Source organism: Dicentrarchus labrax, unplaced genomic scaffold (genome assembly GCF_905237075.1).
Source record: "Dicentrarchus labrax unplaced genomic scaffold, dlabrax2021, whole genome shotgun sequence".
NCBI lineage: Eukaryota > Metazoa > Chordata > Actinopteri > Moronidae > Dicentrarchus > Dicentrarchus labrax.
The window spans coordinates 17,399,564-17,425,339 of record NW_026136710.1 but is presented as its reverse complement, the minus strand read 5'-3'; the positions used below and the strand labels follow the sequence as shown (position 1 = coordinate 17,425,339).

Sequence of the window (25,776 nt, the reverse complement as noted above, 5' to 3'; positions counted from 1 at the left end):
GTCTTGTTTGATATGAGAATTAACCAGACAAATCACTCCACCAACTCAGAACGGCCGTGCACCACCACCCCTAGAATTGAGAAAGAACTATCAATCTGTAAGCTCTGGAGGTACAGTGCGTTGCTCACCAGTCATAGTATTAGTTTATTTTTGTGATGAGCAGTTGGTGCGATGTGTGAATGGGTGAATGTGTCATGTAGTGTAAAGCACTTGTTGGAAAAGTAGAAAGGCTCTTTATAAGTGTCGTCCATTTACCATTTTTGTCAGTTGCTTTGTATTTTTTGCAGCATGTTATACTTCCAGAATGAGGCACATTTCCAATGAGTAAACCACACTTTTTAAAAGTTCGGGTTCTTTTGTAAGACATTTCCCTGACTACAGTGCGTGATGAGTGATGGAGTACATTCGGGATTCTGGTTACCTTAGGGCAAATCAAACCTTGACCCACTGAGTTACACAAAGGCCGCAAATGTTTCCTGCTGAAATGTCAGCAGTCTGTTTCTGAGGCTACACAGGGAACAATATCCAGCCTGAGGCACTGTGTAACAAATTGGTGACGTCTTTGTGTCCTGTAGTCTTACGCAAGCATATCTTGCATTGATCTGTCATCTCAACTTAAATAGAAAATATACCAGGGACCATATAAACACAGAAGGACACTTACTCTATGTTGAACTAACACCAGGGTACTCTTAGATTATCGTCTTAGATATACGTCTGACTGTCTAATGTCCTCTGTCTGGTTCCATTGGGGATGAGGAGTTTCTGTCCTGCCTAAATTGAGGGCACTGACTCATCAATGGCAGATCCTCCTTTATTAACTTAGGTTCAGTAAATATAATTTTGTCTTTTCCAGGTTTTTCCATTGTGGCCAACAGGATTAAGGAACCATTAAGAATGCTTTTATATATATTGCTAACATGAAGAAGAGGAGAGCAGTGAGTAAGTGACTAATGGAAACAAACTCACAGCCTTGAGTTTAGGTCCATTATCCACTTACTAACTGTTTTCTGGAATTATCCACAGCAATATTTACATATACATTCATTTAAAGCTGCCTTGATTGTTTTTTTGTTTCTTTTCTGGCCACTTTGGGGCAGAGGAAATACAGACACAGACACATAACCCTGACATGTCTTATAAATGTTGTAACATGTTGGAAAACAATTTCCTATTTACACATCCAGCAACATTAGCATTCATTTGTTGTTGTGTTTCTGTCTATCTTGTTAATATGTCCAATATTCACCCCTTTTGGCTCTTGTTTAGTCTCCACCAACTCTTGAGCTGCTAGATGTTCAACTTGCTTCACCAGCTAGTCACTAACTTTGTCTGTCTGCTGTTTGGTGCTGGGAAGCTAGTGTGCAGGTTTTTTTCCTGAAAACAGCTGCCTGCTGTTAACCTGACTGCCTCAGATGGTTAAGAACTATCTGGGAAGTCAAAGGACACTGATACCTGGTACCACTGTAGCTTGGCCACAAACGCATAGATTGAAGCCCGGCAAGATGGAGTTTATGATCTTTCGAGTCCAGTGCCATGCAAGGTTAGCCTGCTGTTGGAAACATAGTTGATGAGAGCACTGAGACCAAACCAAACCCTTAAAGAGGCTAAAAGAGCTCTAGTTCACTGATACTCAATATGAGGGGGAATGCTTTTAGTAAATGTATTAAAAATATTGATCAGAAGAGCTCATTACACTGTTTGATTTTATTATCCAGCCCCCTAGAAACTACTTGATTAACATGATAGAAATGATTTCAGATTGAAAGTCCCACTGATAAGTAACAGTATCATTCGACTTATGCTATAAATTTCATGTTATTCCTCCCATGCTCTTCAAGATTTGAGGGTGAAATGTCCCCTGTGCTCCTCCTGCAGCTCTACCTACAGTATCTCTGCACATAGGGCTCAGCATTGTGATCAAAAGGCATCAAAGCTAAAGCAGGGTGTCTGTCCGCTGAGTGGGAGAGAGACTCTTTCTCTGTTTTAAGAGGAGACCTTTCAAGGTTGCAGGAGGCCATCATGACTCTCTCTGTGCCACCAGAGCCATTCATTAAAGCTGTGGGTCGGTGTGTCTTTGAAGCCCTGGCCTTTTGTGTGTGTGGCCTTTTAATGTGCATCTGTCAACAGAGCAGCGCAAATCCCCCTGAAAAGTGGGAATGATGAGAGCACCTGATCTGATACTTATTTATTACTATTATTTTTATAGTGCACATTAATCAACACTGACGGTAACAGCATCAATGTCAGTGTGTCAGGGTTATCTCAACAGCCAATTTCCACCCGACACAATTAAAAATGCACTTCGTCCAAGCAACCCCGAACTAATTCAGACAAGTATAAAACACTACAACCATTGAAAATGATCTGATCATTACCCAGTTTAATTTTTAAAATGCTTGTGCGGTTCCACTTTCTTTCCAGTCCAAGTTTTAAAACTTTGATTGACTTTGTTATAAAGTAATGTGTTTGTTATTTACTTTAGTATGAAGACTCATGTTAGGGACCAAGAATACGACAGTAATCTAGTCTCAGGTAATAGATATACAGTAGTTGCAGAGGTTGGGTTAAGTGGGGAAAGTACGAGTAAAAACACTCTGCTTATGGATACATCAATGTTGAGCCACATGCAGTGTGTAGCTCTAGTTGTATGTACCTCTGTGATGGAAAATGTTCTTGACATTTCTGGTCCCTTAACAGTTTGTGGCCATTGCTAAGAAAGTATTTTCATTTTCTTATGCTTAAGATGCTCATGAGAAATTCATAAATGAAAAAAATAAATAAATAAAAAAAAAAGTCATAAATGTCTTATAATGCCATCCTGGAATATGAGTGAGCGGGATGTTGGCTTCAAAAACAGGTTCACATTTGTTTTGCATGTTTCGGTACCAGACATCCCAGATGATGAGGCTCAGTACTGGACAGGCAAGCTGGTACGCATCAATACCATGGGAATTGATGATGAGGTAAATTTTACTGCTTTTTTTTGTTGTTTGAAATTTGAACAGTGCATTAGTGTGTTGTGATAATAAACATACTCTATGTCCTGTTAGTTTGAATTTTACTAGTTTGAAGTGGTTGTATGTTTCTGTTTCCACTTGTACCACTGACACAAAGTGCTATATTTGTTTTCTTTGTTTATGCTGATAGGGTGACGCTAGTAAATTACTGTGGTAATAATAACAACATGACGTCATGAAATACATACTTGATGCCTGCTGTTTTTCCGCTCTCTCTCCTCTTTAGTACACTCTTCAGGATGACGTTCAGAGTCGCCCACTGCCATTTGCGGCCTCCCAGTGCTGTGAGTGTGCCTGCCCATACTGCTCTTGGCCTCTAGATGGAGCCAATTCTCCACTCTTCAAGCTCTCTAGGCTTTGATATTATTTCCTATCTCATCCTTGACCCCGTTGTACTGCCTAATGTAGTAACAGTTGAATCATCTTAATCAGAGTTGAAAATGAAGACAACACATTTCAAATTGAGTCTGTTCATACTTTCACAAACTTAACTGAGATTAATTTTTCTCACTCTTACGACAGTCTGTCAGTTTGTTTTCCACTCTGAGAGCCACTGATGGGGTTCCCTCATCCTCCCACTACTAAAACATAAGGACACTTTTTTGTTTTCACCTCCCCTACCTCCTGTAAATGTACCTCTCACGTGTAACGTCTGCACTTTCACCAGGCAACTATTTCGGATGGGCTGACCCACTGAGTATGTAAAACACACTTTGATGAAATTCTCCCCCTGGCCAATCCTCAGTGCCCTCTGCATGTCCTACTGCCCATATTTCCCCAAAACATGTAATCTATAAGATGTCCATGCATTTTATTGTCATGATTTCACTCCTCCTTAATCCCTTTGGCTGTTTTACTTCCTTTCCTGGTCTTGCTGTTTTCCTATTTTCTAAGTTATGTCGTATAACATTCATAACCCATGTATACCTTGTATACTCCTTTTAGAAAGACTTTGTTTCAATAATAATATTTGATTATATAATAATATCGAGATCAAACGTGTTTGAATATGAGTAATAATACCTTATCAAATGTGTTGTTGCATCACTGAACTGATGGTGACATTCTTTGCTAAACTGTAAGTGTGTGTGTGTGTGTGTGTGTGTGTGTGTGTGTGCGTGTGCGTGTGTATATATTTATATAGTTCAGCAAAAACTGCCACCATCAGTTTAGTGATATGTCACCTTGACGTCTTGTTGTCCTCCCACTTTACTCTAAGAGATATCAACAGAATCAGTTTGTCCTTCACCCTCTCACTTTATCGCTTTTAAAAGATAAACCCCAGCTCAGCTGTCCCCTCCAGCAGACACCAAACCTGTGGTTGGCTCTTGATAGAAGTTTTCTAAGGGTCATTACTGGGGTTGGCAATGTCACTTTCAAAAATGTTTTATGTAGGTGCTCTTCTCATAAGAAACACTGGTCTTTCATTATTGGTAGGACTGTGGTAACAACTGAATATAATTATTCTGTATTAACTTTGTCCATATCTGTCTTATAGAAAATTAGAATATATAGAAATAGAATTATATACAATTGCAGTTGTATCCGTGAATTCAATGTGTCTTTATGCATTGACGATACAACAACAGTATCTACAGGATAACACAGATTAAGAGCAGCTCAGTGTCTTCCATTTAGCGGGAGAGCTTGCATGTATAAGGGGCTGTAATCTTTTAAAAGAGCATGACCTTTGCCTTGTCAACCTTACTATTAACCTGGCATTCGCTGACCTCTGTTTATTTATTTCTTCAGCTCTTAAAAGTCTTGTCCAGATAGGCAAAATCGTAACTAGGTTGCATCCTCATCTTTGACATGAGTTAATGATGAGCAGGGATATTTTTTTAAGCTTGCTGTGTCACATGAAACATGCTTACTAATGTTTTAGGAAAGAAACAGTTATTCATTCATTTATTCATCCTGTTGCAGCTCTGGATGACCAGGACAGTGCTGTAGATGACCGGGATAGTGATTACCGCAGTGAGACGAGTAACAGCCTGCCTCCGCGTTACCACACAACGGCTCAGCCTAACTCCTCGATGCACCAGTATCCCATGGGGCCTCGGCAGCAGCACCACCCAGACTCCTGCACAGACTCTGTCCACAGTTTTGACCTCGACTACAGGGACCAGAGAGGAACCAGGTATAAATCTCATTTGTTTAGTCAAAGTAGGCAGTGTTATCTGAAATTTAAATTGATCAAAATTGACCTATTACAATATTTGTTACAAATGTAAAAATGTGTGCAGTGTAGCTGAATATGCATGTTTTTGACATTAACATACCTAAGGGGGGAAAATGGTTATATGGTAGTCTTATACAACATGACCCCTAACTATGGCCTCAGAATGACCAGAGTTGAATCAACACCTCTGACACAGTGTCACAAAGCCCATTAAAGGTAAGATATATCGTTGTAATGATTGCATTAGGATGGACAAGTGTACCTTCAGTAATGAAATGGTAAATCCATGTATGCTATTTCATTATTTTGCCAATATACTTTCTTTTCTTTTTTTTCTTTCATTTCTCTCCCTATAAAATGTATAGCCAGAGACATCCACTTACAGATCTACAGTATAATTTTAATTGTAATGCTTCTTTCGTTTTTTCTTTCTGCCTGCCCAAGAAACTAACTGGAGCTCTGTGCTTTTATTTTTTGTCTGAGAGCTGGCTTTGTCATGCGCCATACTAGATGGTTCATTCAGCTGCTTCAGGAGGGATCTGTGCTCTAGAGGCCGAATGGATTTTGTCCCACGCTGTATCCTCTCTTGCTTTTTAATTCTTACTGTTGTGGTTGTACTCATAAGGCATATGAGGTATTTGCTTAGCATGAAGTCAGAACGTAGTTTAAATGAACAAAGGTGTGTGCGGTGACACATACATTGCATATTTACATTGAAGTTATAAGACTATTAGAGGGAAAGACAATATCTGTAATACTACTGGTATAAAATCAATAACACCTATTATTATTATTGTTATTATTATTATTATTATTATTGTTATTATTATTAGTATTAGTATTACCACTACACAGCTGTTTGGAGGCAAATTTTAGTCCATTAGACGAATGGTCTCAATGCATGGAATCTACTTTTGTGCACTCTTGGATTGTCATGGAATACATGTATACCAATGAGACTGCTGCAAATCTGCCTGTGTGGACTGATAGGGACTTGATCCGGATAATTCTACATCAGAAAAAAAATTACGCCAGGGAAAGCTCATTGTTTATGTTCTTTTTGTCTTCAGGGTCTGTTGTGTTGGTTAGTTCCTGGTAGTTTGAAAGGCTCTGAACTTGGTTTAGCCAGATCACTGGCGAAGTCACACATGGGGGGTGTGGGTCAGTGATTAAAAACTTGTTCAATGTACACCATATGGTGGTGATTTAGCATGCATTTTTTTTATGAACACGCAGACTGAGTATTGATGTGCTGATGACTGTTGTAGGGATTTACAAAGATCTAAATTCACAGAGGCACGTGCAAACATGGAGGCACACACACACACACGCTCACACTTAGATACACTTAGAGTTCATCCATTTTTAGTTTATTGTACCTTACATAGGCTTTATTACATAAAGTCATTTTCAGTTTTTACAGTATCATCAAAACTGCTATAGCCTGTAATCTCTCTAAAGTATTATTACCATATTTATTAATAAGTTGAAAAGCATTATTGTGTTTTCACATTTGCATGAAACTGTTCTCATCTTAATTTCTTCATTTATCATACTGCTTAACTTGTGTTTGCATTTTTTCTTCTTGTTTGTTTTCTTCTTCTTTTTTGTCCCTGTATCCTTTCTATCCTTTCCCATCCCTTTGTTAAATATATTCTTAAACCTAAATTAGATCATTAAACCAGAAAGGAAGGGTCAGAATTATACCTGTAGATTCTGGCATGGGGGTTGAAGATTGGGAAAACAAATACAAAGGGCAGGGCAAGCCTCAGCTGAGTGACATCTTAGATGATGAAGAAGACAATGTTATCCTTCGAATGGGAAGACCCTACCCTGAGCCATCACACACCTCTATCCGTCAAAGTACTCAACGTAGTGGTTTTCTGCCTGCTACCTATCCTGAGGGCTATGACACTATTGATCGGCGGCGAAAGAAAAAGATAAGGGACCCAGGAGGGTTACTCAGTACAGAGACAGACAAAATGAGAGAAGAGGCTTTTCCTTCTGACCTTGCACTGCTCCGTGAGAAGAGAGGGGAGCTGTTTATGCGGCAGGTAGCGGAGATGCAGGAAGAGGAGGAACGTATGACATCATGCCTCAGGCCATATAAGAATGGGCTTCTCTACAAGACAAGAATGTGGGCTAAAAATGAGCTGGACCACACTTTGGAGAATTATGTGGCATACAAAAAAGAGCAAGATGCTAGAATGAGGGCACAGTTTGATTTTGATTTACAGAGTTCTGAGGATCTGCAATACTCCATTGGAGCAGAGGAGGATATTGATGATATTGCCTTTATAGGAGAAGACTTTCACCCAGACAACACAAGACATTACAAAGACCAGTATTCCTTCTCATATGAGGGCCACATAGAAAATACTCAGGGTCTTCGAGAGAAGAAATGTGGAAAAGCTGGAAAAATTGGAGGATGGGCTACTGAGGCAATGCTCTCTCCTGTAGAAGAACCAAGTGATGAATATGTAGACCCTATGGATGAGCTCCAGTGTCTAGTTGAAACTGTTTCTGAATACCTTGCTGAAAAAGAGGAGGAAATTAGCAAATATGGTTCCCTTCCTAAATCAAGCAAATCTAGGTTATCATCTCAGGGTAGCAATAGAACTGATTCTTTTGGAGAGGACCAAAATAGTTCATTAATTGATCCTAAAGAAACTCAATCACACATTCCGTCTGACCAGAGCATTTCAGGAGTAAAAAATACCATTGGCTCATTATTTAGTTCTCTCACTGACCGAGTTGGAGGAGGCCCTAAACAGCCTGCCCCGTCTCCACAAGCACCATCTGCACAACCCTCACAATCTGGATTTACCAAACTGTTATCCTTTATTCCTAAATCAAATAGCTCAGCTCCTGTAGCTGTTGTATCGCCAGTAGAAAATTCTCCTGAAAAATCATTGAGTTCTTTGCCTTCTCAGCCTCAACGTGATGCCAAGACACCAGGTCATAATCAAGAAACAAAAGCTCCCACAAGGAATCAGATTCAAGCAAGTACAAAGGAATATGTACCTGAGTTAGTAACCAAACCTCAAAGTGCTCCAGGAAACTCAGTGTTGGGGAAATTGAATCCTTTAAAGCTTTTTTCAGCAGGAGATAATGGGAACTCAGCTGAATACAAACAGGAACCAGAGTCCTCCAATTCTCAAGGCCATACACAGCTGGATGAGAAATGGGATGAGAAACGTGTTCATCAAGGTAAACCGTCGATGACAGCAGAAGAAGGTAGGAAATCAGATAAATTAAGAAGTCCATCACAAGAGAACCATGTGGGACAAAAACAAGATGGAAATATGTATGGCAGACAAAATCAGAGGATTTACAAACAAGATAATGTGCCTGTTCCAGGGCCAGTGAGGCCGACGGGCCAAACGCAATCAGCAAACACTGGATTCTTTAGCCCTTTTAGGAAGTCATTAAATTCATTGATCACACCTGTTGTCCCTGTCCCACCCCAAGGAGCTCCACCTTTGGCAGTTTATCCAGTGTTTAGATCCACAGAGGATCCTCAACTAGAGAAACCAGTGGAGGACCCATCATTAAGTAGTAAGCTTAAACTGCCTTTCCTCTCCTCTGAAAATGTTTCCACTCAGCAATGTCCCAAAGCAGAGGGAGGCCTGCTCTCTGGTTTGTTAAAGTTAACATCCAGTGAAGATGTTAGTACTTCCATGAACACACAGAGTCATGTGCAATCACGTCATGATTCATCTTCAACAACCTCCACTACCTTGACACAGGATTCTGCTGTGCCCCAGGAAAACACTGAGAAAGGATGGTTTTCCAGCATATTTAACCCTACCTCTACTCCCTCTGGTTCAAACCAGAATTCTACTAGTAATCAGCAGTCTCAGAACAGCAAGGTGCCATCTGATGCACAACATATATCAAATCAGAAACCAACAGCTGCCCATCATGGAATGTTGCACCAAGCTCCCAGTCAGCCTGAATCACAAAGTTTTTTGACAGGTCTTTTTAAAGGGAACTCGACTGAGGACATCTCACACATGGGCTCTAATAAACCCAAACAAGGAGGACTGCTATCTGGACTTCTTAAATTTGGCTCTACAAATGACCTATCTGGCACTTTACCACAGCAAGCTTCCCATAACAATCAACCACCCAGGAGCAGCAACGCCCCACAGTTTCCTCATCACCCTCCCCCACAACAACAACATTTGAAGTTTTCATCAACAGAAAATATACCACAAAATATACAGCCTTCTGTAGCTGAAAAGCAGAGGAACATCCCTGGTAATTATTCAGGTCAGCAGCAGACTTCAGATGAAACTCAAACACAGTCTCAGCAAAAGGGGCTGTTGTCTGGCTTTCTTAAATTTGCATCCTCTGAGAAAATTTCAAGCAGCCAAACCGTTCAGCACAATCAAAGCATTGTTCAACATAATCAAGAGAATTTCAACCAACAGAGTACTCAAGGTCCAAATCGAGGGCCTCATTTCAGGAATAAACTATCAAGTCAGCAAGTTGTCCAACAGGAGACAAGTAAAGGCTTTATTCGACAACACACGGTTCCACTTCAGCAATCACCATCTCAACAAGGTGGTCTTTTATCTGGTCTTTTTAAATTTGCTTCAGCAGACAACATAAACACACAACAGCACCCATCAGCTGAACAGCACAGAATTACCCCAAGTAAATCAAGTCATGAACAAACAAGAGCAAGGAATAACCCAATCTCCAATGAAAATCAACCACAAAATGGCTCAACACAAAAAACAGCTCAAGCAAGTGGTCTACTCTCTGGACTATTCAAATCCTCCTCCGAAAATATGGCTCAACAACAGCAGCCCAAAATCATCCATGAGACACAACAACAAATACAAATTTCAAGCAGCCAGACTGCCGAAGTAGAACTTGAGACAGCAAGTCAACCTGGAGTACTCTCAGGGTTGTTTAACAAATTAACAAAAACATCTGAAAATACTGACCCCATCTGCCAGACATCAACAGGACAATCACTGCACCAGAAAGCCAATAATTATACAGTCACAATAAAGACCCCACTTCAAACACAGTTACACACTAATGTAACCTCTCAAGAACATGCAGCAAAGGAGAAGGGGATTCCTCGAACTGCCCAGCAAGGGTTTTTATCTGGACTGTTTAGCAAAAATGTAACTGAGGACACGTCTACTCCTAAACAAGTAGAAACGTCATGTCAGAATACACAACAACATACACCCTTAACTCAGAATATAGAACAGACGCTCTCAACTAAGTTTGCAGATTTACCTTTGGGCATGTTAAAAAGTGCTTCCTCACACTTAGGAAAGGAGAGCTGTCAAAGAGTTGTTTCAGATTCTCTTAATCCAGGACAGAGCAGACACACTTTAATCGGTGCACCTGCATCAATTGATACTGAGAGTTTAGACTTAAGAACATCAGCTACTTTTGCAAGATCTCTTCAGAGTCAGGCAACATACTCCTCAGTTAGCACAGGAAATTTATCTCAGTTATATTATTCTGGCTCACTTCAATCAGTTCACCCAATGGCTTATAGTACAGGAAATATTAATTCCCTTTTACAAAACCATGCAACTTCTTCAGTAATGACCACGCAGCAATGTATTGGCGGGAGCAATTCCTCTTTGTATGGAGCTACAAGGCAAAATCTTTACCAAGGTCAGTTGTCTCCTTATGGTATGAGTCCCTCTTATGATGAAAACCAGTGGATTCGTGAAAGTGCTCTATGGCAGCAGTTTCAGAATGAGTCACTAAATTATCAATTCCAGGGAGGGGATCAAGTGTATAACCAGAGTTGTGAAGCTGCCTCATTACAGGGATCTGCTCTTTGTGGCAGCTCATATCAGCCATTTAACTCCTCTACACCATGGCAAGGTGTTTGTCATCAAGAGCAAATTGGACCATATCAGCTGGAAAGACGCACAAATGATCCGTATCCCAAGAGGAAATTATGGAATAGTTATGAAGACTTGGGAAACATAGAATATTCATCTAATGAAGAGGGTGCATTGAACTTAACTACTCAACAGAGTAATTCAAAGTTTGGGAAATGGCACTCTTTCAATGATGGTAGCACTTACAGCTTGAATGGGGTTTCATATCATGAAGGCTATTACGAGGAGACTGCACCAAGCTTATCTTATTCGGCTAACTGGCAATATGAAATGGACAATGCAGTCCTACAAGATTTTCATACAGATGGCATGATCCATCAAAGTCAGTTTAATTTAAATAGACCACTAAATTCAAACTATCCTCCAAGTGCCAAAACTGAGACGGAAGACTCCCTGTACCTCGAAGACACTGAATGGTATCAGCAGTGGCTTGCACTTTTGGAACAAGGAATGTGGTGGCCAGCAGAAGATGGTGACTGTGGCTACTTTGTTTATACAGATCATGAGTACATTTATGCCTTGCTTACAGATGCAGCAGGTGAATATGTGTATGCGTGTGGCCCTGAAGGCGAGCCTTGGGGAAATGCACAGAAATTAGATGGTTTTCCCAGTGCTTGGCTGCACAATGAAACGGTTTGTGTCTGTGGCTTTAAAATTCCACTTTACAATGAGGATGAGCTTCTTTGGCTACCTGGTCAAGATCACTGTGATTCTCAACTTCTTAATGCCCCCCTAGATTTGTCTGCTGCCTATAGAAAAGGAAATCAGATTATGAATTTGAATCTTGAGCAGTTCTCTCAAATGTTTGAAAATTCATTTCTGTCACAAGGGCAACAAGGTGTAGATTTCACATCTTACAGATTAAACAAAGTCCGGATGGATCCAAGACAGTCCAGTTACGTCTATGAAGACCAATGCAAAGATGTTATTGACCTTTCCTGTCATAACAAAGACCACATTGGCCCTTATTGGAACAACCAGGAAATGAAATCATTTCTTGCGCAAAAGGTTGCTGTTTCCCTGAACTCCACTGCTACTGCGAATTTGAGTCAGCAGGTACTTTACAACTGTTACCAACCTAGCCAACGGCGGCGTTCATCCACGGGGGTTACAGTAAAGCATGTAGATGATGTATTGGAGGAAGAATGGAGGAAGAGAGTGTCTCCAGGAGAAGAACAACCTAATCGTCAAACTAAAAAGGTTTCCTCTCTCATATCCTCTTTTGTGGGCAAAACATCACAAGTGGAATTAAACAAAACTAGCATATCGTCTGGTGATCGAAGCGCTGACAAAAATTCGAAAAACATTCTTTCATCAGGTTTCCAAAGTCTGAAGTCGAAGATAATCAAAGAAGAACCCACTGTTGTTGTAACACCGCCAGAAAGTGTTAAACAACAAATGCAGAGACCAGCTACCACGCAGGGAAGAATTTTGCCCACAATACCAACAACTGCTCAAGTGACTCATCCCTCAATACAATCCCATACAACTTCACAGAAACCAAGACTTTCACGTCAGGCTACCATGGTACAACAAGTAACCCCACCACCACAGCCCAATGTCACAGTGCCTTTAGGATCAAAAGAATCTCCTGTTAAACCTGGAACACCTGGACAACTTGCATCTGACAAGCCTGTGGATATATCAGTGGAAAAACCTTCTGAACAACCACAGCCAGGCATCATGAACTTTCTGAAATCTGCAGTAGGAATAGATGAACCAAAGCCAGATCCCCAGAAATGTTCTCAGACATCTCCTAATCAGCAGAGCAAAACTGGCAGCACTGCTTCCTTACCAGGAAGTGCCTCTTCAAATAAAGAGACTGCAGGAGTTTCAAATCTCTTTGGATCAATTAGCAGCCTATTTAGTACTGAGCCCTCTCCACCACAGAAACAGCAAATGAAATCTAGTGTTACAGAGGGTTCACTGACATCAGCATCTAAAGCTAAGGGTATACAGAGACAACGAACAATGGACCAAAGTGGTACCTCTCGGTCCACACAAAGCCAACCCCCAAACAAAAGTATATCTCAAGCATTTCCCAATTCTTCCACAGGCCCTGCCACGAGCCAATCAGAAACTATACGACCAACAGAACAAACTAAACATGACGGAGGAACTAAATCATCTGGTGGACTGTTTGGATTTTCAATTGGAGAAATGCTGGCAGGATCAACAGCAGCTGCCCAATCTGGACCTACACCTCAACCCCCTGCATCAGCTACAGCTCCACAAGAAGAATCACTTGGTAAAAGTATATTATCAATGTTTAGTGGGCCAAATCCTCCACAGCCTTCACCTAATACTGGGCCCTTGCCTCAGGCATATCCATCAAGTGGAGCTCCACAAACTCCTCAACAGGAATCTCTTGGTAAAAGTTTATTGTCAATGTTTGGAGGATCAAGTCCTCCTCAGCCTCCTCCTCAAACCAAGCCTGCTGCCGAGGTACCACAACAGGGAAATGTTCCTCCAAAAGAGCCCACAAATACAGGATTCCTTTCCATGTTTGGTGGTCCCAGCCCTCAACAGTCCCAATCCCAAACAGGATCTCTTCTAGGGGGGATTCTGCCTGGGTCATCAAGCTCAACTGAAAGCCCAATGAAGGGACTGTTGTCAATGTTTAGTGATCCCAGTCCTCCACAACCTCAGCCACCAACATCGTTATCTCAACAAAGAGTAGCTCAATCCCAAACTCAACTGGAAGGGGAACCTCAGATACAATCTAAACCACAAGCACAACCTCAAGCACAAGGGCAGCCAGCCACCTCTGTTCTTGGGGGAATATTGGGTGGCTTGTCTACCTCTAGTGAAAGTCCAAGAAAAGCTTTATTCTCTATGTTTAGTAGCCCCAGTGCTCCTCAAACAACAGGGGCTGGTGGAAGTACAAATTTGTCTTCTTCCCCAGGGACAACAGCACCCAAAGAACCTGCAAAGAGTATACTGTCTGTATTTAATGATGTTGTGTCACCTCCACAACAAATTCCCAATTCATCATCTGCTACTAAAGAGCCACCAACTACTTCTTTACAACAGGGTTCTTCCCAAACACCATCTGTTTCCAGTAGCCATGTCCCAGTGACAGCATCTACCAGTGATACATCAAGTGAAGTACATATCGGCCGATCCACTGATACTATTACTGATGCTACTACTCTAGATACAACACCAAATACAGAATGTGTCACTGTGCAAAAGGAAGGAAGCACAGAAGGTGCATCCCAGGACCCTGCTCCCTCTAAAGAACCACCAGCTCCTGGCCTTTTGTCTATGATCAGTGGATCAGGCCCACAGATTCCATCCCCACAAGCCGGATTCATTTCAGATAGTCCAGCAAAAGGTTTGCTTTCATTATTTTCTGGGCCCAGCACTGTAGGTCCTTCACCTGCAGGGTCTGCACCTGGATCATCAGGCCCAAAGGATGCACCAGCCAAAAGTTTGTTCTCTGTGTTTGGAGGTTCTACCCCTCAACCCTCTTCCCAGCCTGGAAGTTCTCTATTAGGATCCATGTTTGGAGGCTCTTCACCCCAGACAACAGCTTCTCAAACAGGGGGATCATTACTGGGTGGTTTATTTGGGGGGCCTGCTGCTCAAGCTGCTCCTCAAGTTGGCCCCACTAAGGTTGGAGGCTCTGCTCCCCAGACAGGACCTCAGGCAGGGGCATCCTTACTTGGAGGCTTATTTGGTGGATCTGCTCCCCAGGCTACTGGGTCTCAGACTGGAGGGTCTATTTTGGGAGGGATTTTTGGAGGATCAGCAACTTCAACTACAGCACCTCAGAATAGTGGGTCCTTCGGTGGAATGTTTGGTGGGGCTGCAAACCAAACTTCAGCATCCCCAAATAGTTCTATATTGGGAGGTATTTTGGGGGGATTGTCTTCTCAAACACCTACTGCAAAGACTGGTGAATCTCCTTCTGGTGGCATTTTAGCTGGAGCTTCTGCTTCGAATGAGATACCTGATAAAAGTTTATTTTCAACGCTTGGAGGATCTGTTCCACCTGCAACACGCACCCCAGCAGCTACACTAAAATCTAATGATGACAACAAAACGTTAACTACAGCTCTTACCACTTCAGATATAACTGTTCTACCAAAACCCAGTGATGAGAGTAAAACTGCTTCAGCTGTAGCTAGTCCGGAAACATCTGTAGTCGATACCGCTACCAAAAGCAAAGAGCAGGGAGAAGCACTACAGCAACCTGACAGTACAGTTCAGCATCTTGAAACAAGCTTACCCAAAGCTGATCCCAGTGTCATAGAAGACGTTACTTGCCAACATACTGGCAAGCCAAGTGTTTTGGCAAATGATATTCAGTCTAAAGAATCTGTCATCTGTGCACAGGCACAACAACCTGCAAAACCAGAACTTGTGAGTGGTCAGTCAAGTCATGATACAATCTCACCTAAAGTAGAACAGGAAACACCAGCATCTCAGTCAACAAGTAATGTGGTCCAGGGACAACAAAAGCCACTAGAGCCAGAGAAATCTGTTGGTGACTCGTCAGCAGACACTGTTACAGGCTTTATGTCTTCCCTTTTCAAACCATCAGTTGCACCACCTGAAGGTCCTCAACAACAGCAGAAGAACTCACTTTTTGGACTGGGCGGAACAGCACCCCAAGCTGCTACTGGTCAGACTGGAGCATCACTATTGGGAGGTATTTTTGGTGGGTCAAACACAGAGACAGCAGCTCCCCAGACAGGAGCATCATTACTGGGAGGCTTATTCAAGGGGTCTGCTCCTCAGTCTGGTCCTCAAACCACCACCCCCACCACTGGAGGGTCAATATTAGGTGGAATGTTTGGAGGAGGATCCACTGCTAAATCTGCAGGTCCCCAGACTGGAGGATCATTACTCGGCGGTATGTTTGGAGGGGCTACGACAACATCACAGCCTGGTGGTTCTTTACTTGGAGGAATGTTTGGAGGAGTCTCTGCTCAGACTTCAGGACCACAGACTGGAGCATCTATACTTGGGGGCATAGGCGGATCTTTATTTGGGGGTATGGGACAACCATCCAAGCCATCTGAACCAATGCCAGCAGAGCCCAAGCCAGGACCTGGCACTACTCCACAGCCACAGATTAAGAATGAAAGTGTGCCACCTAAAGTATCTCCATTTGGCACAGAGACTAGTACAAATAAAATTGTGGACTCAACCCTACCAGGTGACAATCAAAATCAATCGAGCAGCCTAACAAGTAGTAGTGCTGTGGCATCTGAGACAGCTTGTCTGGAAATCTCTGCTGTCACAAGTGCTCCAATAAGCACTTCTTGTGACCTCACCCAACAGGTAGATAACACTGAAAAAGAACAGTCAGCTGTTGAGGGAGAGGTGATACATGAAAAGCCCATTGTCATTAAAGGAGACCCTGAGAGTGAAGAAAGTGACAAATCAGTCCCACCTGAAACCCAAGAAGCCAATACTAATATAGCTCCTCCAGTTAATCAGTTGCCCAACAATGCAGAACCCCCTCAAGCAAAATCTCTGTTTGGTTTTATATCGACACAGAGTGATGCAGGAAAATCTCTTGGATCCCTATTTTCACCAACAATGCCAACAGGTGGTCTGTCAATGCCTCAAACAGAAGGGGGCAGTGGTCTGTTTTCAGGATTAAAAACCCTTTCTGGTGGCCTATTTCAAGAGGAAAAACCTGTTGCTGGAAAACAAGAGCCACCCACCACTTCATTATTTGGGACAAAAATAAGTTTTCCTTGGCAGGCAGAGCCACCCAAGCCACAAGCAGTTATAACATCTCAACCCAAGACTAACAGCAAGCCACCAAGTGATCAAACACATACTGTACAAAATGTTGCAACATCTGATGCTCATAAAACTGAATCGGTAGGTTCCACAGATGATATAGCAAACTCCCAGATTTGCATATCCACTCCTGAAGTAGATCCTTCAGCATCCCTGACCCCAAAGGAGAAGGAAAGGCTTGTAGAAACAACCCCCTCTGCAGGTCCTACCTCTGGAGTGCAGCTGGACAACCAATCCAAGATGGATCTATTGAATGCAAAAAGGCTAGTAGAAGCATAATAAATGGCATTCCCCCTCACCATTTATGATGCATTGACACTGACAAAAAATGTATTCCCTGTCCAGCTCTGCAGTCCATCCATCCTCAATAGTTTAATGTAGTATTTTAGCTTGAGTGTATGTATGTATGTGGGTGTGTGTGTGTATATACTTTGATGTAGGTTTTTGTTTTTTTGTAGTAAATCTGTAGTATCTGTTATTTTACATTTTTTGTCATTTCAAAACAGAATTCCAAAACAAAATTTGCATATTTCTATAATTATAAGCAATTCACAAGATAATGTACTAATCATTTATTAATTTATTAAAGAGAGATAAAATACCTATTTATAGGAACCAATACAAGAATTTATGTCTGTGACATTATAAATAATGTAAATTTTGTTTGCACTTGGAATTCTGTCATATCATTTGTGTTGTGTATTATTTGATATGGTGGAAATTATTTTTGATTTATTAGGTTACGTGAATCAAATTTTGTAAATTCTTACAATTTAGCCCAGAAATTAAAACATTATAAATGTAGCCAGTATGCATTCTGCCCCTTAAAATGAAACTGGTTATAAGGTCCGACTTTATAAAAGGTAAAATTTCAAATCCACAGGTACATTTTTTTTTTTATTATCGCCCATCTGTACTATAACCCTGCCTCTCCGTAAGCTTACTAACCATTGTACACCGTATATACAGTATGTGTTCTGTCTCGTTGACAGGTGAAAAGAAAATATTGAGAATAAAATGTACATAAATATACCGTTTTTCGTAAGGACAGGCAGTCACAGTGGATTTTATACTTTGCACCACAAAATAAGGCATACTCTTATGTGTGCTGTTTTGGTTTGAAAAAAGCAAGTCCAATATAAGCATATGCAGTGTATAATATGCAAGCTAACGCATTAATACAATTTTCACATTTTCATTATTTTCTAACATGCAACAGCCTCAGTGCAAGGTTGGGTATTTTTAGGGCATGATGTGGTGTGTGTAGCTACTGTATACCAATTGATAATTCAGAGACGTTATTAATTAAAGTAGACCTTTGCTAGATAGTTAAGTCCTGTTTGGACACAATTCTTAGTAGATGAGTGGGGTTTATTACAACCCAAAAACTATGATACATTGAAACTATTTATAAGTACTTAAACTTGTTATATGTAACAATCCCCACTTATCTAGCCAAAAATATTAAACACAAAAATATTTAGAAATAGTGTTTCACCTAGTTCTGATCTCAGAAAAAGTATTCTGACATTGAATATTTTCCTCACTCTTCTCTCACCATTGTAGTCCAGTGGAAAGTAGTCGCTTTGGGTCATCAGGAAACCTGAGCCAGACGAGCTCCCACCTTAGTGAGACTGGCCAGGAGAGCACTGGCGGGTCAGAACTAGAGGAGTCCTTCCACTCCTACCACAGTACTGGCTTTCACCCCTCTGCCAATGGGAAGACACGCACCAATGGACATCTTTCCACCAATGGACACTCTTCTGTCGGTGAGCAGGAGATACATAGGTTGTCCCCTGAAGTAGGACAGGGCCTGAAAAATGACACTCCAGTGGAGAGAGTGTCCTCTAAACTCCAAAGGTATGGTTTCTGCTCAGAATTCAACTCAGTTTTGCATGTGCTATAATGAACATGCATGGACACTAAGAGCTTATCTCTCTGTTGCTCTACTCTTAAATCCATGTAACCCAGGTTCCACGATGATGGGCCGCCATTACCCTTTTCCCCATCCAGAGTTCGTTGGTTGAAGGCCATCAATAAAGTCAGGGTTCAGCTCCGGGAGGTAGGCACCACCAGTATCTGATCTCTGATCACCTCTGAAGTCTGACTTCCTTACCCTCTTCTTTCACACTCTACTACACATATACAAAGATTGCACATATGCATACACAGACATATACAACCAATTGCAATTTTTTTAAAGTGGTTGAGTTTAACCTCTTTGATTGTTTAAGATGATGCACTAAAATGTATAAGAATAATATTACAACTGCAATTGTTTTTTTAATTTTTTTGCAACAAAACCCATTTGCTCCTCTGTGCCCTTGTGGTGACACACATTCATTATTGGGAACAGTGGGGTACGCAGACAGATTGTTGATAGCCTCAGAGCAGCAACAGTAAAACTACTAGGGATTTAGTGCATCATCAAAGGCACCCGGGATTTCATTTTCAAGTAAAGGTTGACTTTATTTGATTTAGTTTAACCCACCTGTGCCTGCAGCCAACTTGTCATAAGCTTGCTTCTCTCTGCTTAAGCTGTCCAGCCAACATATGCTGCTTGAATAGAGAGGTAAGATGGTCCTGCCTAGTTTTTAAGTAACATAGCATTTGTAATTAATTTTAGATTGGTTAATTGTATCTCTGTTCATGGCACTGTGATTGGGAGGCTCAAGTATACTGTTGACTGTCCATCACTTCATCTTTTGCATGAATCATTACTTCAGGTACCTATGATGTTCTACTATGACAAAAATAATGTGGTTTACTTGTGCCATCATTTGGACAATCGAATCAGAGGGAAGGATTTAAGAGATGAGAAGGTGTGGCAATTGCATCAGCGGAGCTGTTTATCTCTTGATCAGATCACATGACATTGTTTTGATCTTTATCATAGCATGTTTGGCTGTTGCAATATAACCTCATATTGAACCAATCTCCAGTACAATTATGGAGAATTTGTATCCACTGCATGTCAAACGATGTTGAATCTAATCCAGAATCTTAGATCAGAAATGTTGAGGGTGGTCCTAATAAAAACATCACAATCTCTCAGCCCTAACTGGAGTTCATCCCCTTGATTAAGCTTTTTATGGCATAGCAGTAAAGGTGTGGCTCATATAGAACCTTGCTTGGCTCCATTATAATGATTGGTTTGCATGGCCTGGTTGAGACGAACATGTACTGTAAATGATGGCTGATTGAAGACATGAATATAAGTGGAAAGGAAGGTGAAAGCTGTCTACTGTAGGTGCTATTTATTACAGGATGGAGGGAAACACTGGACACAAGTCTAAAGGCTGAAAAGACAGTAAAGAACTTGAATTGTTTGTTAATCTGTCTAGCAATGCAACAGTGGCCAGAACGCTAGGCTTGACATGATAAAACATCCTCACATGCTCGCTTACATTCAAAGACTGGAATGAGATGAGATTTGTAGCTTGTTTACAGTTTCCTCGGCATATGGGAAAAATCTAGATCAGGAAGTGGAACTAGCTGCCAGACCCTTTTCCAGTTTCACTTTCAGCACCCATATTTGATATGACTGAGCTGCAATCTTTGAGTAGAATTGACTTTGTCTTTACAATTTTACGTTTACAAGGAAAGGCTATCATTGAGTGCAGGGAAACCAGTGTTACTGATATGTTTATAAGGACTGTTTTCACTTTTTATAAGTAGAAATAGAAAAATCACAAATATCAGCAACTGGCAGATGTGGAAACACAGAGAGAGAGTGAATGAGACTGAGAGCTGGCAGTCTCACAGCCTCAGATTAGCTTTGTGCTTGGAATACATTGCCAGAGGACAGAGGGAGAGAGAGCAGAGAAAGCATGCAAGAGGGTGGGAGGGAAGTAGGGATGGCTACTTAACTGAGGGTGAACTGCTGTGTGATCGTAGTCTACCACTATCGTGCTTGCCATTCCAGTGGTAGAAATGAGGGATTCAGCACTTCTACATCTCTGTCAGTTAAAGAAGATCTGCTGGTTTAATTGAGGCAGAGCAAGACATTCAATAATACACCTGGGGATACATTTTGAAGAAGGACAGGAAAATTACTATTATTTATTGGCCGAGCCACGCAGATTTAATGGATCTTGCAAGACATTATCTACAGGTTGTTCTTGATTATAATTTTTTCTTATAAGGTAAGGCTTACATTTCAATATATATTTGTCTTTTTATGCACTTAGAGTTAAGTTTGGGTTAGACTTTGATTCAATGATATGGTATTCCATGTTATACACAACTAATGTTTGGTTAATGTACATATAAAAGGTCTTATGTGTCTTAGTACCTAGTACTACCGAATTTTAGCCTTTTTCAGTACTCAGGTGATTTTCATTTTCAAAGAAAATTCCTTGAGAAGAAGTCAACTTAAAAACTTCAAAAGCAAGACATCTTTTTTTATCCAGGCCACAGACCATTTTTTACGGAGAGAAAAAAGATAATTAATTTAAAATTTAGTAGTGATAGGAAACATTTTATTTTGATAGGCTTGATTATATTTATCTGCCTACTAAACCCCTATCAGGCAAATCCATAACTTCTGTGCTCAAGTGCTCATTGAAGACCTCCAGTGCATTGCTAAAAAGAAATGGTATATAATATTTAGAGGTATGTCTTCATTAGTGTATCATCACTTTATGTTTTAATTGCCCTTAGAGTGAGACATTTTTTATCTACAGACACCGTTGGTTGCCTTCCATGGCGGTTGCCATGTTGAACTCCCATGTTTCTACAGTAGGCCAGAATGGAGAAACCAAACACTGGCTCTAGATAGGGCCATTCATATTTTCAGGCAATTTCCAGACACTGTAGTTTCCCCTTTGGGCTTGGAATGGGAGGGTGAAGTAAGGAAGTTGCAGCATGCAACATAAAATCAGCATGCATCCTTCTTAATAAGAATAAAATAATTGTGTTTTGTTAAAGGCTGTAATTAAGACATTGTTTTAAACAAGTTAGGAAACAATGGATGTTGCCCCATTTTCAGTTACAAAGATAAAGCAATAAAAAAACAAAATAAGATTAACAGTTCACTCTATATATTTATTGTTCTGAAAAGGTGGCATTGAACAGTCAACTCAGCTTAAGGATAAAAAAAATCCAATAAGAACTTCATATTCTCTAGTTCTAACAAATCCTACTATGTCTAGTTTAAGGGCAGTCAGCAGGACCATGACAATTACAGGATTTTCTGAACTGATTGTTGTCTGATTGTCTATATAGTGAGGCTCAGTGTACAAAATTAATATGCCTGAGCTGTGTCTAATATATACTATGACTTAATGGAAGGAGCATATGAGACATATCCATATAATTGCTCAACATGTGCCCCTTCAGTATTGTAAACAAGACTATGTTTATCAATTTTACCAACTGGTTCACTTGCAGAAATGAATTTCGACTACATACTTCCCTTGAGTATGTAATGCCATTAGATAGATTTATGTTTATGTCATTTTTGAGGTATTCAAAGATGCCTTTAGTGTGTACACTGTAGGCAATGGGTCAGAGCTATCAAGCCATGCAGCTGGTATGGGTGTGAAAGAATGACATGGCCTTAGACAAGAGAATTGACCTGTCATCTAATTACTGAGCTGCTTTTCCAAAGCATTCTAATTACAGAGATTCAAGCAGCTGCATGGTGTTCATTCTGCAAGTTGCTACTCTAACTGAGAGGAGGTCAGTTAAAGCAACGCCATCTATACTATTTCTATACTGTACTTAGTAGTGTAGTCTCTCACAGTGACCCTATATATTAGTTTAAGATCTCATATGTTCTTAATGTTTTAAACTATTTTATCTGCAAGTAAAGCAACATTCTGCCCTATTTTTTTAAAAAAGAAAATGCATATAGTACATAGCCAGAATTTGTTGACTGTTGAAACCAATGCTTAATAATGTGTCAGAGTTACTTCTTTTTTTTCCTCTCTCTTAACTGTCTGGTCTGTTGGTCATAGAAAATGCATTCCAGTAAATTCAAAAGAATTAATATTAATGATAAAGCTATTTATTTGATCCTTTGCATTTTCATTCCACTATGAGTTAAAGTAGTAAAATAAATGATAACTGAAAAATGCCTTTATCTTGTTATTTTATAGCACAGATGTAGCAGAGCTAGATTCTTCAGTAAATTAAATTTACATACAACAAATGCAGATTAGTGCTTGGAGTTTTCACTGCTTTGTCAACAAAATAATTTACTTGATCTTGTCAGTCATGGTGCAGGTACTCATTTGAAGTTTAAAATGTTGGCTTATGCTTACACCATCCTAAGGAGGAGTCACTGAGACAGTGGTTTGTCCATGTGTGGAAACAGCTGATCAAGAGTGCCACTTCTCAGGGATGTTCCCCAGAGGAGGCATCAGTGAACAGGATGAACTCTACAAATCAGAGCTACTTTCACTCTCGCCCACGAGGGGAGACCTGCAGAAGAAGAGATCGCAGAGTCCCAAAGTCGGGCAAAGTCTGTGCAGAAAGCTGCAGAAGTCTCTGCAGGGGCCAGAGGATAACTCCCTTCATGACCTGTCATCAGTGGATACCAAAGCTGAACTTACCCCGTCTGAGGAAAACAGCAGTTCTGATTGCCAGGATGGCATTGGGGTTGTGAAGGATTCTGTTCCCAGGCTCATTGAAAGGATCAGAAATGAAGAAGAGAAAGAAGAGATGGAGGATAAGGAGGCAGAACAAGGCTCTAGTAACATAGTGGAACATATACTAAAAGAGCTGAAAGGTATCAACAAGATCCAGGAGGAAATATCTGACCTGAGGCAGTATCTAACATCTGTGCGAGGCTCTGTGGATGAAGTATCTTGTTGTGTTGATGCAGTGCTCAGTGAAATAGGTGAGCTGTACTCTGGGGCTTCAGCTGCACCCCATCCTAGTCCTGTTTCTCAAACGCCTCGCATCAGACAAGGAAGCTTGGGTAGGCAGAATGCCATAACATCTCTTCAAGACAAAGACGCCAGTCCACTGTTGGATCGCAAAGATTGTGGAAAAGATTCAGGATATATACCTTCGCATAGATCACCCAAACAATGGCATGTCGATAGAGTCACTCTCCAGTCAGACCAGCAAACAGACCAAGAGAACTCGGAGCAAAGTTCAAATATGAACATGCTAGGCCCTACAAAACCTGACCCCTGCTACCAAGAGCTTCATCATGGTTATGGCTACCACAGCACCAGCTCTTTGTCATCGTGTCACAGTTCCAACTGTCCAGAAGCAGGCTTTCTTTCTGGTGACACAGAATATAGCAGGTGGACTTCTGTTGATATGCAGCACAGTGTAAGTGGAGAAGGAGGTTGGAGTGAAGAGGACATCTGCTCTTGTGCAAACAGTGCAGAAGAGCTAGACAACTGTCTACGTGTTTGGGACAGGTGTGCCACAGAGGAGACACAAAGTAGCACACCAGGTCATTCTTCACAAAACAGCTCTGAGCATCTCTCATTGTTGTTTGGACACCCTTACAACTCTCCTTCGAGTTCTTCCAGTATGGTGGACTGGAGGCCCCCTAGACTGCAAATTGAGGAAGAAAACTTGGAGTGTGACTGTTCTGCAAACTGCCCATACTCACGCAGCTCTGGTTACCACACCATGGATGCTTGTCCAAATGACCTTGGTAGTGGGCCCTCCAGGAGTCTGAGTTGCTCCACAGTGCTTCTGACAGACTGTGATGATGGTTACCTGGAGCCACATTCACCGTGTGATGATCCATCGTCTGGTGACACTCTTGATCTGGGGTCCGCAGACAGTTTGGACAGGGAGTGGACAGATCACAGCATCTCCAGGGATGAAGCAGGAGAATCATTGTCACAGGAATCTTCTGAAATAGATCCTGATAGTGCCAAGACCCCCAATGTAGGCTTTGATGTAACAACTTTTAGCAAGGCTGTACTCACTTTCAGGTCAGCTTTGAAAGGGGCTTTGAAAAAGTTGGAAGGACCCAACCCTGAAGGGGTAAAAGATGATAGTGAGTCTGAGGCATCTCCATCCCCTCTCAGACAGGCCAGTGTACACGAGCAGAGCAGTACAGAGTATACAGAGGGGGAGGTTAGTCTGACAGAAAACCACACTCAATTTGACTCTCCAAAGGAGGGCCAGTGAGGCTTCGGTCTATGTGGATTGTAGCGAGACACATGATAACTTGCAATGCTCTCTTCAAGCATCTCCCCGTGAAGCAAGCCACTCTCCCTGCACCCCAACTGAGTATCACTCTGTTGAGATTTCCCAGGGCAAAGGAGAATGTCCAACAGATGGGGAACTGTCCAACCTTGATTTAACACCAGACCGCTGTCCAGAAAGGCAGGGTGAGAGTCCACTGGTTCCAGTGCTCAGTACAGATGAGGTGCGGTTAAGTCCAATTAGGGAAAACCACATTCTTGATGAGGTTAATCAAGGAAAGTCTACTGATGCCAGCCACAAAGAGCGTATAGCTAATTTCAAGCGCATTCTGAAGGAAAAGAGGCAAACCCGTCATAGACTGTCCAAATCGGCTCAGGGGTCCCAGGGGTCTTATGGCTCTCAAGGGTCTCAGGGATCCCAATCTCAAGACGAATTTATCCCAGGTATAATCTTTTCTTTGACTATAATCACTGGCAAGCCCAGTCATAGCAGCAAAAAAATACACCTTAAAGCATGAAATTATATAATTAAATGTACGTCTATTGCATTGAGATTAATATATATTTAGCCTTGTACGGGTATCATCTATAAATTGTTTGTTGATTAGAGAATTGTTAGTTGATCCATTGTCTCTTTAAATCACTACCTTGAACATATGGTCCAAAGTAGTTTGCGCTTCCATAGTATTCTCCACAATTTCTAATTCTTTAATTTTTTTCTCTTTGCAGAGTGTGGCAAAGAAGATAATCAGGTTACTCATATAACATTAGCTCCGCATTTAAGCTATAGTTATTTTTTT

At 41.2% G+C, this 25,776-nt stretch overlaps 2 protein-coding genes across 11 annotated transcripts in view; both read left to right on the top strand.

Moving 5' to 3' along the window:
• LOC127370892 (protein unc-13 homolog B) overlaps positions 1–25,776 on the top strand; it is a 67,080-nt gene that overhangs the window by 19,744 nt on the left and 21,560 nt on the right. For 5 of the 10 annotated variants that reach the window (XM_051413365.1, XM_051413362.1, XM_051413367.1 and 2 more), the window contains exons 6-12: positions 2,893–2,966; positions 3,247–3,304; positions 3,688–3,717; positions 4,947–5,160; positions 6,875–17,116; positions 18,420–18,713; positions 18,825–18,915. In XM_051413365.1, coding sequence (XP_051269325.1) covers positions 2,893–2,966; positions 3,247–3,304; positions 3,688–3,717; positions 4,947–5,160; positions 6,875–17,116; positions 18,420–18,713; positions 18,825–18,915 — 11,003 coding nt within the window. The other 5 variants (XM_051413371.1, XM_051413372.1, XM_051413363.1 and 2 more) reach the window with 4 other exon arrangements.
• LOC127370896 (uncharacterized) lies at positions 20,661–25,053 on the top strand. The gene is made up of 2 exons (XM_051413378.1): positions 20,661–20,998; positions 23,131–25,053. The coding sequence occupies exon 2, from the start codon at positions 23,199–23,201 to the stop codon at positions 24,957–24,959; it is 1,761 nt and encodes a 586-aa protein (XP_051269338.1). The 5' UTR covers positions 20,661–20,998; positions 23,131–23,198; the 3' UTR covers positions 24,960–25,053.

What these genes read in the sequence shown, in the direction of transcription:
- LOC127370896 (XM_051413378.1), top strand. Translation starts at nt 23,199, where the DNA reads ATGTTCCCCAGAGGAGGCATCAGTGAACAGGATGAACTCTACAAATCA.